At 48.1% G+C, this 15922-nt stretch overlaps 1 protein-coding gene across 1 annotated transcript in view; it reads right to left on the bottom strand.

Moving 5' to 3' along the window:
- LOC149369811 (O-acyltransferase like protein-like) overlaps window positions 1–15922 on the bottom strand; it is a 119872-nt gene that overhangs the window by 43649 nt on the left and 60301 nt on the right. The window contains exon 8 of the mRNA XM_089576511.1: window positions 7312–7401. Coding sequence (XP_089432637.1) covers window positions 7312–7401 — 90 coding nt within the window. The remainder of the gene's footprint in view (window positions 1–7311; window positions 7402–15922) is intronic.

Genomic DNA, 15922 nt, shown 5'->3' with positions numbered 1-15922 from the left:
CACGGTCGTCTTTTCTTATATGCTCTACGAAAAACGTGTTCAATAAATATAGTTGGAGTCAGCACCCGTCCTGTCATGTCCTCTGTGTATTCGTCCTAAAAGTTAGCGCTGCTTAAATTTTAACGAAAGAAAATGCATAACCAACTAGCCCCGCAACGTGTTTTACTAAGGAGTTTTAAGTACATTGATGATTTATTTATAATTTTAGAGCTTTTACCTAATCACTTCTTGCGTCTGGTTGTACACAATGTTTTAAGTGCTTTCACAGCTTTGCCACAGACGCTTATCATCACCCCATCGACTTCTTAGAACTTGAACTAACTTTTCGCGTCGATGGCCACTTATGCTGGTATATTGTTACATTGACGGAAAACGACACTGTTGCCATACGAGTCCGCATACCGAAACTTTGGGAAAAGATGAAATGCATTAGATTTTTCCCGGTATACATTGAAAAAAACTTGTCACTACGCCGTCGAAGCAGCTTTGACTGCTGACCCGAACGCTTGGAAGCCGTGAAATTCCGTGATGCCATTTGTAAACCGCTGGATGAATCGCTGCCTCAGAGGGTAATAAGTACGAGACTAAGTTTCTTGAAACGGTAGCAGCTAAATGGAGGAAATCTAAAGTTTTCTTTTATGTGCACAGGTAGCCCACAAAATTAAGAAGGTAGCGGTCAGGCAGGGCATAAACGTTTGGTGTTCTACTCCGTGTAAACTCTCGGGCTCTTACAAGGCTTACACCACACATGTAGTGCATAAGGTTCCTCTTAGATGCGAGAATATTTGCATTGACCAAACACACAACTGAATGGCGATGGCCAGAGTGGGTGATGGCTAGAACAGCTGGCCTTTTCGCGCCATAGCGGGTTTTCATATAGCTCACTAGAATTACATGTTCTATTCGTTTCTTTATTTTTTATTATCTCGTCCACCCGCCTTACCGTCGACTACCCCTGATGCGCTTGCCCTCTCCAGTAGCGACGCCGATACTGTTGCAGCCTCCCAGCTCCCCTAGTGGTGATGGATTTTCAAATCTGTCAGCGGGCTGTGATGGGTCTTTGGTTGTCATGTGATAAGTGTAAAGCTGTCGCTGTCTGGACTAATAAGAGAATTTCTCGGCATCCGGCGGAAGGGGCATCCGGCGGGCGGATTTATACAGGGACAGTTAAGACCGGACCAACGCACGGCGGTCTAGAGCCTCGGACAGAAGAGTACTCTGCAGCAACAGTAAAAGTACTAATATTAATAATAGCAATATAAAGGGAAATATGCTATATTTCCCTTTCAACTTCGTCGGCCAAGCTTCTCAAAATCACAGCCGCTAGATACAAAGCGCAAAGCGAGGTGCGGCCCACGGTGGTGCGGCCCGCCACGTCGCACAGAAACGGCGTCTTGGGCCTAGTTCTCCGTGCGCCCGCCGCGGCGCCACTGCTCGGGGACAACTGCTCGCAGGGAAACGCCGCGACAGCTGCGTCGGTACGCCCGTTGCTCACTGTTTGAGGCGTAAACAGTGCACTTTCTACTTGCTCATTAAAGATTGTATTTTTAAGTAGTCATTGAAAACGCCGATTATGTCACAATTACCGCAACAGGTAGGAAGTGTATGCCTGAACGCTGTCCATAACGGCCGCCTATACGATGCACGATGGCGCGCGCGGCTGTACCTGAGGATGTTGCACTAATGCGCCTGAAGCTTTCGATCTACTTTTAAGGCGTAAGCCTTTTATGGCTCATGACTCGCAAGCGTGTCCGTCCGTCCATGCGTCCGCGGCAGCTGTCAATAATGGTTACTTGAAAAGTCAGTAATGATAGTTAATGGTGTAGCAGTATTTTTTTATTATTTTTTATTTATCAAATACTGCCAACTGCCTCTTGGCAGTCAAAGCAGGAGTGGATACATTGTTCTTGAACAATTGCTAAGGTGAGTTTAACAGCGGCAAATAAAGAAAACATGCTATTGACAATCAGCCACGAAGGAATGTGCACAATAAAAAAAACACACAAAAAAAAGAAAGAAGGAATACACTTTGAAAGGCGGACGGCAAAGCAAGAAGCGTTGTAAAGAAATACTTGCTGCATCATAGATAAGATGACACGGCCGTAACAAAAGATTCAACTGAGGGCATGTCAGCTACTTCATAGGGTAAGGCGTTCCACTCGGCTGTGGTTCGAGGAAAGAATGATGAGCGGTAGGCGTTAGTTTTAACCTGCGGCATTACAATTGTTTTGCTGTGCTTGCCTCTCGTTTTCCTGGATTCGTTGAAGTGCATGTAAGTATGAAAATTTATTTTGACATGGTGGTTGGCCATACTGTACATCATGTGTAGGCGGTGTAGTTTACGGCGCATTTCTAGCGACGGGAGCCCAGCTCGTGTTCTCAGGTCTGAAACAGAGATACTTCTATGGTAAGCGTTAAATATGAATCGAAGTGCTTTCTTTTGTACCCCTTCAATGTGATTGATGTTTTTCTTAGTATGAGGGTCCCAAACAGTGTCAGCATAATCAAGAATTGGCCTAACGAGTGTCGTGAATGCTGCAAGTTTTGTTGCACTAGTGCAGTGCCTCATGCGGTGCTTTAATAACCACAGCTTTTTTAGTGACGCCGACACAACATATTCAACATGTGCGTTCCACGTTAATTTGGAGTCAATTATAACACCAAGATATTTGAACTTGTCAACCCGCTTGACATCAGCATTGATAATTTTGTAAGTATATATTAACGGTTTTTTCTTTCTTGTGACCATCATGTGGGCACATTTAGAGACATTTAGGTTCATACGCCAGGATTGACACCAACTGTTAATTGCAGAGAGGTAATCACGTAGCACAATTTGATCTTGCACAGATTCGATGACCTGGTACACGATGCAGTCATCGGCGAAGAACCGGCATTGTACAGAGGAATCCAACGACAGGTCATTTAAATAGATCAGAAAAAGAAGAGGTTCAAGGACAGAACCTTGTGATACACCGGATAATACAGGGGCAGATGAAGAAAGTGAGTTTTCAATGCAGACATACTGTTGTCGATTGGATAAGTAACAATCAAGCCAATTCAAAATTTGTTCACTTTGCAATACACTTTTTAGCTTAAATAATAACCTTTTGTGACAGACTCGGTCAAACGCTTTTCGAAGTCGAGGAACAGTATATCAATTTGCCCACCCTGATCCAAAGCTACCATGAGATCATTAGTAGTGTGTATTAGTTGCGTAACCGTGGATAGGCCACGTCGAAAACCGTGCTGCCCCTCAGAAAAGAAATTATTTTCCAGAAAACTGCTTATATGCTTAAAAATAAAGTGCTCCATTACCTTGCTAATGGTGCACAGGAGCGAAACAGTAGATGTACGAACAGTAATGATGATTAGTTAATGATACCCACTAAACGCGCACACTGCGCATGCACAGTGCCCCATGCGCAATTTTCAGGTGGTTTAACAACGGCGCATGTGCACTGACGTCAAAAGTTTGCACAATGGTCGTATCACCCAGAGCTCTCTCAGGTGCTCTCTGAACGTTGATCGAGGAAGGATGCAGCCCGCGCGCGCTCCAATGTCGCCTGCTACGAAACGCGCTCGCGATGCCGTACGGAAGCGTTCAAGAGTCGCCAAACGATCTTCAACAGTCGCCAAGCAGAGGGCAGCGACAGAGGCGGTTAAAGGCTTTCGCCTCTTCGCACTTTAGATCGTCAAAGTGCTCCCTGATTTTAGAGCGCAGCTCTTTGGCGTCCGTTCCTGGGTTTCGCGTCGGCGTCGGCGTCGGCCTCGTAACCAGCTCCGCCCCCAATGTCACGCTTTTCAATTGGTCGAAATGCTCGTGACGTCACAGTGCGCGAATTTCAAATGGGGCCAATTGTACTTTGGCTAGTAACCATGCAACCAATCAAAGGGATCGTATAGTGATGCTGCAACTAAGTTGGACTGAGTTTAGTTAATTGCTTAATTAATCAATTAGCCTAATTAATATAGAGCAGAATGAAGAGGTCAGAAGAAAAGAAAAGAAAGACGCGCGCCGCAGCGACAACAGCGTCCGCGGAAGGAAACGCTGCTGAAAAAAACAGATAAGTACGAAGCCGCGTTCCCTCCTCCACCACGCACTTCCCCACTCAGTAAGACGTTGCTCGTTTCATATACGTTGTGTCGAACATCCTAGACAGTTCCTACAATTGACAGGTTAATGACAGAACACGATGGATAGAAATACAAGAATATAAATATGAAATAGCCTAATTAACCTTTCTAGTCAGACCGCATAAATCAATAAAACCGAGAACGAAATTGGTCGAGTTGGGGAATCGAACCAGGGTCTCCGGAGTGCGATACGAGCACGCTAGCCACTCCGTAATGCCAGCTGAATGGTTTGGAATGAACAAAGGCGCGTCTAGCTAATACGGCGTCTTCGTTCACTCCCATCTTCCCCCTTCCCCTTACGGCGAGGTGCAGGTGTCCACCCAGATATGCGAGAGAGATACATTTCCTTTCCTCAAAAAATAAATTTACCGTCCAGCAAGGCGTACAGCCGAATTGGCGATGGCGTTCTGTGGACTCCCTGGCAGCGTTGCAAGACGCTGTCGCGTTCCACTCTTACAGGCGAAGCTTAACATGTTAACCACACATCAGTAACACACGCAGACAGCCAATGGACGCGTCATTCACTGGCAGCACTTGATTCATCATTCACAACCACATTCTTAACGTACGCTCCCTTGCCGCACATGCCAAGGACGTACACCACGATCACATTCTGCGCCATACCTCTGTACTTTGCTTTGCTGAAACCTGGATGGATCCCGAAGAGCCTCTCGAAATCATAGATTTCCTATACTGCTGTGGTGCTCGCAGAGACCACAACAGAGCGGCGGGAGTCGCTATCTACTTGCGCACAGGTCTCTCTGCAATACCAGTCGAAATGTTTGGCACGTCACATGAAGTTGGCGAACTGTGCGCCGCAAAGTTGCCCAACGGCTTGCTGGTAGTAGCTGCCTACTTCGCCCCTACCGCACTCACGAAAGACGTCGTGCACTTCCTGCAACTCGCATTAACCGTCCATCGATCCACACCGATGTTAGTAGTGGGGGACTTTAATGTTGACATAAAGACAAACAGCAATTTCCTAACACTTATGCGGGAGAACATCCCGTTCCTCTCGCTCGTAACGCGTCCCACGGCTGTGACAACCTCGCGAGGCACTTGTATAGATCTCGTCTATGAGAATCAAGCATTGGTGTACCAAGTCGAACATATATCAGTCTATTTCTCCGACCACAAAGCTTCCTTCATGACTGTCAAGAACTGTTAGTGCAGTCTTTGTTAAAGGAATACGTGTGAAAAATAAAAAAAAAATTCTGTGATAGCGCATACATGTGTTGCTCGATTTCTTTGCCTCAATCTATCGAAAAGGTGAAACAGCTTATTTGCTGCGCTCAAATTTCGCATTAGGAAGTAACGTAATCGTCGGTAATTTTTTATTCACTTCTCGCTACCCCATGTAGACCGTGAATGAGACGGACACGCACAGCTGGTCACACGCAGTAAATTTCCGTTTCGTGTCACGTCGAATTTTGGCTCTTATATACACAAGTTATTGCAATATATAAAAAAAACGATCATAGCTGAAGTTGTGGAACTTCATACGCCCACCTGCAGCCGAGAAAACCACAAAGTACTTGGCACTTTTATTGCATGGTCATACAAGAAAGGAAGGAACCATTCACAAGAACCTTCCTTGACCTTACTTTTTGTAGTCATTCTCTGTAAAATGCAAGGAACATACCAGAGACCTGTCGCTTGGCACCCACTCTCTTCCTTTCCCTGACAGTCCTTGGCGAGCGATATTTTCAGCCACGGTTCTCGACGCTGTAGTTCAGAGGGAAACTCATGATATCTCACAGTTGGCTGTTTTCTGGAGTTTGTGACGGACAGTGGCACACGGCAGATGCGCGGCATCGTGCCCCATGCACGTCCCTGACCTCCACACACGCATGCACGAAAATCCCAAAGAGTTCACGGCAGACACGAGGCAAACATTCATTCACGCGAAAAGTCAAAATCCAGCACCGCAGACGCGAGGCAAACGTGCTCACTCACGCGCACAGCAGAAAATCCAAATAAAGCACTGCAGACATGAGGAACGTGAGTAGTAGTAGTAGTGGTTTTTATTTTGCATTGAATATGGAAGGCAAACGCGGTTTTACACGACGCAAACGCGGTTTTACATGACTCAAACGCGCTCGAACACGACGAAGCAAGGACCGCTTCGGGAGTCCACTCCCGGGACCTGTCCCCGAACAGTGGCGCCCCCACCGAAAACTGCGGCCGCGACTGTAAACTCCGCCAGGACATGCTCACCTATTGTCGGCGGCGCGACGTGGCTGGCCGCACCTCGCTTTGCGCTTTGCATCGAGCGGCCGTGTCAAAATGATCTCTTAGACTTCCACAGTTCTTCACAGATTGTGGAAACTCTGATAGGAAAATGGTTTCTTTTCTGAATACAGGCGCTCCAAGCGCATCAACATGTCTGCTTTCCTGCCATGACTTGTTCGTGAACTGCTACTTCAAAAACTATGAGCAGCGCTGCAGCGTTGCAACACAATGATATCAGTCACAGGAGCTCTTCCAAACCACAATTACAACGCCGGACGGCTGTTTTTGAAGGGCTAGCTGAAACCCTCCATTTGGCATTGCTTGCGAAGCTGATGGTCGGCAGTGCCCATGATGCGGTCAGTTTCAACCCCTGCTAGGTACACTGTCTCAAAGGTACTAAAAATTTCATCATCTATCCTCAGGGTGCACCTATCATCAACTTCATAAGCTTTTACTGATGTACGTTTTTTAGCAAAAGCTGTTACAGCTGCTAAATGATCACGTATTTGCATTGCACATCCGCCTCCCCCCGTTCGTATGAAATTAAGCCCGCCTACATAAGACTCACAAAAACTATGCTAAATAAAGAGAACGTTGGCGAGCTCTAATAAGCAACTTGGCATAGACGGGAGGCAGTAGGGCAGAGCCACTGTCGGTCACTATGAAAGCCCATGATCATCCCGAACGGCAAGCCGCGTTGCTTTCGCCGAGTTCAACGTGTTACAAAGCAGATAGAGAACACTTGGCAATTTTTTCTTTTGGACAATCCGCACATACGGAGGGATACTGCATGGTTTGCAAGGGTGGGTGCTCATGTACTCTTTCAAGAAAAGCTTCAAAGGATTCCTGAAAACGGTGGAGAAACAGGCTTAATGGCACCTGCCGCGGCTCCTCTTAGAAGAGGATCCAGCTTCCGCAGGCAGCGCGGGCGAATGTACGCACCTGTACCAGCGTCGAAGGATGATGACAGCGGTCGCCTTGACACCTCGCGAGTTCTTCACACCGTGGAGACCGTACAGCAGCAGGTAGCCGCTGTAAGGGGAACAGCGGAGTCATCTGCTTGAAAGTATAAGGTCTGGTCGAGCTACTGAGCCACTATTCGTCGCCCTCACAAATGTTCGTAAATGGCTTGGTGATTTCTAGTTGTTTGCATGATGTGGAAAAAGGACAAAATTGTAGCCATGTGCCCGCGCTGATACGTTCTACTCCTGCATAAACCTGGGCGCGCCATTTTGGAGGCGTGTTAGAGAACGCTGTAAGGTGCTATATGTTTGAAACTTGGCCTCCCGCGGCGAGTATTTCGGATTGTAAGCAATTTGTGGAAAGCCCGGACTGTTTAGTTTTGCGCATGTTAGTTTTACCTAAAAGTGGAATTTCTTAACACTTTTTAGAAGTTCAAACTGCATGCACGTTTCGCATGCTTAAAAATAGGAAAATTATGCAAAGAATTCCCTATAAATTTATTTACATCACTTTCAATCCGTTTCGAGGATTGTTTTGTGAAACAAATGGCGGTACGCATTTCTATTAAGGACATCTTGGAAACACCTGAAATGAGTAGCGTATCCGTGCCTCAGCTTTTTCTATGCATAGGAAATTTTGCATTAGTGTTGAAAATAATTTTCTAAGTTTTATGAGGCAATTCACGAAATAAAATACTCGAAGCACATTAGTTGCCTAAATATGCCGCCGCGGTGGCTCAGTGGCTATGGTGCTCGGCTGCTATCCCGAAAGACGCGGGTTCGATCCCGGCCGCGGCGGTTGAATTTTTTTGGAGGAGAAATTCGAGGCCCGTGTACTGTGCGATGTCAGTGCACGTTAAAGAACCCCAGGTGGTCGAAATTTCCGGAGCCCTCCACTACGGCGTCTCTCATAGCCTTAGTCGCTTTGGGACGTTAAACCCCATAAACCATAAACCAAACCAGTTTCCTAAATATGTTTTTCCGCCAAACTGGGCAGTGCTGAAAAGTGAACCCGCGCATCTAAAACACTCAGCACATCAAGGCGGCCTATCAGCGAAAGATAAAAACACGGTGAATGGTTTGTTTGATAGTTCGGCAGAATTCAGCAAGGAAAAATACGGTGCATAGGTGCACCTATTGCCGTTTGTCAGCTGATGAAGCAAATGAGCCCATATGAGTCCTGCCTTCCAAATAATGGTGAACAGAGGCGTGACTTAGTTTCTGCCCGCTTTAATACAGTATAGAAGTATAGCCTAAAATCCTGACAGGGGCGCCAGCCGTAAAAACACTATAATTAACGCATAATTAACAGCGAAAGCAGAAGAAATGGGAGCCATACTATGAACGTGAAAGGAGACAACGTGCTTTTGTGTAGCAGAAATAAACATTCCTTGAGTTCAGAGTGATAACCACATCCACGACGGTGCTAAGCTGACGCCTAAAACCGCTCACCAATCACCGCATTCATATGTAGAGATAGTGTTTTATGTACCTAAGTAGTTTATTTACTATCGTGCGCAAAAGTGGAGAGACCACGGCTTCGACTGCAGGAGCGGCGGCCGGGCCGCACCGCGGCGCTGCTATCTCACGCTGCGCGCTCGCTGCGAGATTGCCTCGCGTGACGCAAAACTTTTCCCTCGCTCTCGGGCTGCTGCTTATCATGACTGACAAACTTCTAGTGCGTAGTTCGGCTCTTCTGCTGCTGACGATCGCGTCGAAGGGGAGCGCGCATCGCAAGTAATTCAGGAATAGCGCAGTGGCGCTTTAGTGAAGCAAGTGGGCGGTGACGTTGCGTCCACTCACTTCACTCCGCAGCGGCAAAGGCCATTCTAATTGTAGCTGCAGTGACGTTTCGTATTTTCTCCCCACAGAAAGAAGAGTGGTTTATTTTAAAGCAATAGCGTTAATAACCGCATGTCGAAAATAACGGTCGTCGGCGTGGGTCGTGTCGAGCGATTCAAGCCTCGTCAGCATTCTGCATCTTTCGTATCCAAAACTCCGTGCTTTATTGAGACGCTTTGGTGAACGGGGCAGCAAGTTTAGGACAGACGCATTGCACATTCAGGCACACGCCGTCCTATGGCGCTGACAAAAGACCTGATCACAGCGCGTGGGATTTCTCCACTTTTCCGTACTTCCGATCTGGAGGAACTCACCCACCGAATGACACAGCGCAAAATGCAACACTGCCTAACGGTAGCCATTCATGACTGAAGACCCTATTAGGAATCATCTTTTGAAATGTGCTTTCCGGTTCATGGAGAAAAAGCTTGTTGCACATCGCCGATTTGACTACGCTAGCACCTCGATTAGAAGGGGAAAATATCGTGCAGTCGTGTTCGCAAATCAACACAAAAACATACAACTCTTCTTTCTTTGTGGAGAAAATACGAAACGTCACTGCAGCTACAATTAGAATGGCCTTTGCCGCTGCGGAGTGAAGTGAGTGGACGCAACGTCACCGCCCGCTTGCTTCACTAAAGCTCCACTGCGCTATTCCTGAATTCCTTGCGATGCGCGCTCCCCTTCGACGCGATCGTCAGCAGTAGAAGAGCCGAACGACGCACTAAAAGTTTGTCAGTCGTGATAAGCAGCAGCCCAAGAGCGAGGGAAATGTTTTGCGTCACGCGAGGAAATCTCGCAGCGAGCGCGCAGCGCGAGATAGCAGCGCCGCGGTGCGGCCCCGCAGCCGCCCCTGCCGTCGAAGCCGTTTCCTCTTCACTTTTGCGCACGATAGTACACCCGCCCACAGACTTCACACGAATGACGGAACGCATGGCCTGGACTGCCGTCAGCGCCACGAAGCAATAGTCGTCGGGTGCGAGATAATGCTCTCGGTATGTCTACAGTGGCTGACGATAGCTGGTGCGAACCGGTGCAGCTTAGTGCGCAATTTCTGGTTCCTGCGATAAGAAAACTGCAAACGGCGTGGCCGGGGCAATGGAGGCCGCATCGATGAGCATAAAGCGTAGAAATGCCCCCGTCACGAGCGCTGTGTCCACGCGGCGATCAGGCACAAGCGGAAAAGCAGTCAAAGCGAGCTTCGAACCAGCTATGGTCCGCCACCGTAAGCATACTGAGAGCATTATCTCGCACCAGTGACTACCGCTTTGTGGCGCTGACAGCAGTCCCGGCCACGCTTTCCGTCATTCGTTTTTAGTCGTGGACGGATGTACAGGTGCCCCAAAAGTAATACGGAGCATGCGAGCGGTGGCAGAAATGGAAAAAACTGCATGCCAGCGCGCTCTATCAGCAGATGCGCGGCAAAGGACTAAGGGGCGTCGGCACATCCGGCTGACCCATCTCGATAACTTGATGCTCGTGTTATCGCTTCAACGAGCGAAGCTGCGCTGCTACCATCCCTGCCCGCCAGGGGCGCTTTCAATACCTCATGGTTTGCTGTTCGTCCGGGCCGTGAAGAAATGTTTGCCATCGGCACCGTGCGCTTTACGCTTCGTCAGGTCCTACATCATCTTTGTCTGTGGAGCAGCCGAAGTCATTGATACACATGGCGGCGAGTTTGTGCGCTGACGAGTATAAGCACTCGAGCAACGTTTTGGCAAATGCGGTGACAACTTTGCTTCGCTCTAGGGAACGCATGACAAACAAAAAAACAAAAACAGTAGCATGCATGTGCTGTCTTTGATAAAAATATGTGCTCAACGGCTAGCTAGTGGGCTAATAATTCAAGACCATTTTCTTCCACACAAATTCACTTTCTTACACTGGACAACCTTCGAGAGCAACCCGGATACGTCGACTCATTTACGAGTCCCTTCATCGACGCATGGTCGATGTCATTAACGTGAGCGGGAGCTTTACCCGTCATTAAACTTTGAGTTTGCATGAAAAGTGCCTGTGGAAGTTGTTTTTTTTTAATCGCCTCCACCCTGTCGTCCTTTTCTCCTTTGCATGTTTGTAAAATATAGCCGACAGGGGACGACTAAATGAGAGACAAGCTCGTTTTTTTGTTTCTCTTTTTTTCCTCCATTCCAAGAAAGCAAATTTGTGCCAACGGAAGTGATCTTTAATTAGTTCAGTTGCGCACAAACTTCACGAACACATCACGAGCTTGTTCATCACGACAATAGCAGCGCGAACTTCATGACGAACGCAGAAAGGGAAGACGATCAGAGTAAGACGTTCCATGGTTATATCAGCGTCTGTGTCTCATCTTCCCTTGTTGTGTCCTTCGTGAAGTTTGCTCAGTTTTCACTGTCACAAACTCGCCGGGAAGCGAAGAGCGACCCACGGCGGTCCCGCAGGCTGAAAATGGTGGCATTCCTGAAAAAGCAAAAAGTGCAACCTGCCGAACGCCACTTTCGACACGGCGCGGCCAAACAACAAACGCTTGCATGATGTATTGAAAGTGCCCCTGGCGGGCAGGGATGGTAGCAGCGCAACTTCGCTCGTGGCGGCGATAACGCGAGCATCAAGTTATCGAGATGGGTCAGCCGGATGTGCCGGCGCCCCTTCGCTCTTTGCCGCGCATCTGCTGATAGAGCGCGCTGGCATGCAGTTTTTTCCATTTCGGCCACCGCTCGCATGCTCCGTATTACTTTTGGGGCACCTGTACTACAGCTATTTACGAAGAACCAAGGAATGCTAGAAAAAAGGCAATGTTAGCACACAAAGTCTAGTACAAGTACCGCTTGGAATTCTGTCACACACATCCAGGGTAAGTGGTCATTCAGAAAATGCGCCTTTCGCAACGGTCTTCCTCCATCATCGCAATGCTGATGTGGGTGGTTCGGAAAATCGCTATTTGTGCATACGTGGTGCGCGTTCACTTGCTCAACCGGAGCAGTGCTGTGGGTGGGATGAATTTAGAGGTGGCAGTCTTCTTCAGAAATGGGAATGCGCAGCGCACTAGGCAGAGAAAATAAGCGCTCGATTGCTCGCTAACGAGAGCACTTTGCTACTATTGCGAGGAGGGCCTTGAACAAGTCTCCAAAGCTGAAGTAGAAAAGTGGGCAAACGCCGCCCAAAACACTACAGCCTACTCGATCCAAAGCGTGCGGCTGGCAGCACGCATGACCCTTCTACAAACACCATTTGAAGGGTGGGTCTTAGAAGTATTTCATGCAGCTAACGTTGCGCAGTATCCGTGTAATACGCAGGGGTAGGGTAGTTCTTTGAATTTTTAGCAGACAACTGAGTATATGAATCTGCTTGTGAATAACTTCGCATTTATAGCTAATTAATGACAAGAAATGAAGGAAGACCGTCGGGTATTCTATATTCTGTTTAGCACAGTTTTTCTGCATACACGCCGATATGCACATGCACCCACATTTCAAAACAAGCATCGTCTTTTTGCCTACGTCGACTATTCCCACAGCTGGCAGTCACTGATTTTAAGAAGGACCCCATACAATCTTTTATCGGACTTTTCTCTCTTTTGTCCGCCGCGGAGGCTCAGTGGTTATTGTGCTTGGCAGCTGACACGAACGATGCGGATTCGATCCCGGTCGCGGCGGTCGAATTTCGATGGAGGCAACATTCTAGAGGCTCGTGTTATGTGCGATGTCAGTGCACGTTAAAGGACACCAGGTGGCCGAAATTTCCGGAGCCCTTCTCTACGACGGCTCTCTTAGACTAAGTCGCTTTGGGACGTTAAACCCCCCAAACCAAACCAAACCTTTCCGTGTCTTTTGCTTCCTAAAACGTCGAAGAGGTTAACGTAGGGCTGTTGCCCCTCTATCTCGCTAGAGCTACATCAGAATGACGTTACGCAAGCTTACGGCAACAGTTATCGCCACTGTAGTTCTCCACACACTCCTTCTCTAACCGTTTCGCACAACGCCTTTATTAACACGCATCAAAGCAATAAACGTTGCCTTTGAACCAGCCACCACTGTTTACGGTGCGGATTCATCAGCTAGGTTCGGTATGAGGTGCTCTTCCGAACACAAAAAGTCACGCACCATCATCATCTACGCATCGGAATTATGCGCAAGATCACAATGTCACAGCAAAAAAAAATATATACCAATGCAAATTTCCAGCCATCTCCAGCCAACTTATCATGAGCCAGATTTCGAGCCAGTAAAACGCTCGGGTTTTTCCGACGCCATCTTCATCACGCTCCACAAAAGGCAAAATTACTAGCATATAAATATCTTGTCAAGTCACAGTAACAATACGCATCGCCCATTTACAGCCCTCATCAAATTTACCTTACCATTGCGCTGGGAACACTTCAAAAGAGAGCGGCCATATTCATTCATTCTGACTGCTCATACGACATTAGTGTGACATCTTCAAAAGCGAAATCCAGTTTAGTGTCCCTTTCATTTTGTCGTCCTATTTCTAGCCTCTGTCTATGCCGTAAATTTTTCCATAAATCACAATGCCCTGCGCACCCTACATTTCCTTCCCAGCCGGCACCAAACCAGCTAGAGCAAAAATACACGATACCTACTACTGACAAAATGAGCCTTCCTGCTAATGATCGAAAGCACTGCTGAACGCAGCCTCTAGAGGGGTTGCCAAACCAACAGTTTGCATGTGCTCTCAATTCCTCGCAACTAGCTCCGTCCGCCAATCTATTGGGTTTCAGTAACCTGCGCCCCTGAGAGCGCATCTGTGACAACTCATTCACACCCCCGTTTCAAACGGCAGCCGCTCGCTCGTGAACTGATCATCTGTGCACGAGTTACCTCAGCCCTTATTGCAACTCCGCTGTAGACGCACCTCGCCTGCAAGAGGCGGGGACCGGTATTTACATGCTGCCGAAATTTGAGCTTGGACCGACCACGCTACGGCATCGTTCTCATTTCGCATCCTCCGCCTTACATGCAACACAGTTATGAGATAACTGCAAAGTTCAATCACGCTTCTGCGGGCATAGTCGGAGCTCAAAAGCAGTTCACTTATTCTCGTGCGGAGCCAAATGGCTGGCTTGTCTGAGCGCACTGGAAAGTGTGGCCGTCGTCAACTGTAACACCATAAACGCACATCTGGATCACCTCGCGAGAAACTCGCTCGCCAAGCCGCACCTGCGGTCGCGCTCGAGGCGATGGTGTTTGGAAGCCTCTGCCATCTGGTTTGGCTTCGCGTACTTGCCAGGGTCCACCAGTGATGTAGTTCGGTCTCCAGCCACCCTTCATGCATGGAATTCTACGGACACCAGAATTCTGCATCTGCAGTAGGATGCCATGCTCTTCTTCGTGACCTAGAGTCCCCAGCTGAACTCTCAGAGGGGCCTCACATTGATGTGCCAAAATCTGGGGTCTCTAGCGTGGGGTGGGACAAGGAATCTCCAGTAGCTCGGGCCACAGCTATAGGTGCGAAGAACCAAACATTGAGAAATAGCCACTGGGCAAAGCTGTTTATCGAGGAACGCCTCAAATCGATGGCCTCATCGGTAGCATGGCCAGCAGGGAGGCTAGAAACATATGTCCGGGCCCGTCCGACTGCATCACCGTCGCTGCGGCGTCTCTCTCTGCATTCTACACGGCGTGCGCTGTCTGCGCAGCCAGCAAAGCGCAAAAGACGAGTAGAATACGGGGATACAAAGGCGCCCATCCACCGCATTCTCCGTCGCCCCACTCAAGAATGCTGAATGGGATGTGTTAGCGGTAGACTATGGGAGGCGGCTGAAGAAGAGGTTCGCCACCTCTGGCCAACGAGGGGAAAGAACAATCACTGCAATTTATTACTCCCGCGTTTTTTTTTTCAGTAACTCTAAGCAGCTATCCGAACATCCTGTATTACTGCCTTACTTCCGCCTGGGCTTTATTACTTATTGCGTTATGCCAAAATTTTCTTTTTTGCTAGTTGAATTGCATTTCAACGCGATAGTGTTAAATGCCCCGTTCTCCACAAAAATGGCTGTAGGGGCTGTCGGCGTCGGCGTTGGAAGCGAACAATAACGAGCATGGCTCTGGCAGGTGGTCCCCAGTGAACAACTTAGGGGTAAGGCTGGCCACCTTGGTCACGTGACCTTGCCGCTACATCGTAATCTGCCCACTGTGGCACGTGGCAGTTAATAATGGCGGGTCGCTCAGGAAGTGGAACTCGGGTGCACAAGGCCCACCACTGGGAGCACCTGCCATCGCAGGGCAGTAGCGCATAGCTTAACCGCTGCACCACTGCGGCAGGAGGGGTATGAGGAGTCCCAGGAATCTATGAATGTAAAGTATAAAATGACCTTCTGAATGTACGACAAATAATAAATTACGCTGTAGGGTCATATCTTTAAAGCAGCTCTTAATTGTCCCCTAAAATTTTTTCTCCCTTCTGAAAGTGTTTTAACTTATTTAGGGAAACTATTTGCCATTCTATACACTCATATGAACACCGAAAACGCCTGCATCCGCCCCGTTCCCCTTCAAGTAAAATTCAGGGGGCACTCTGACTGTCTAAAGTGCGTAGAGGCGAAAGCGTTTTCCGCACCACTTTGACTGCTTCTGTGGCATTGGTGGCGTCACATGTAATTCAGTACTAATTACTAAGTGATGACAAATCACTAATTAATGGTTAATTACTGATTAGTGCCTGAAAACTAATTAACTGCTAATTAATGACGCTTAAGGTTCGCCTTTAGGAGTGGAACGAGACAGCGTGTTGTAGCGCTGCCAGGGAGT

Source organism: Amblyomma mixtum, chromosome 1 (genome assembly GCF_055824585.1).
Source record: "Amblyomma mixtum isolate Tamu chromosome 1, ASM5582458v1, whole genome shotgun sequence".
Taxonomy (NCBI): Eukaryota; Metazoa; Arthropoda; class Arachnida; order Ixodida; family Ixodidae; genus Amblyomma; species Amblyomma mixtum.
Note: the sequence above shows the minus strand (reverse complement) of the source record. Positions and strands in the feature narration are given on the sequence as shown.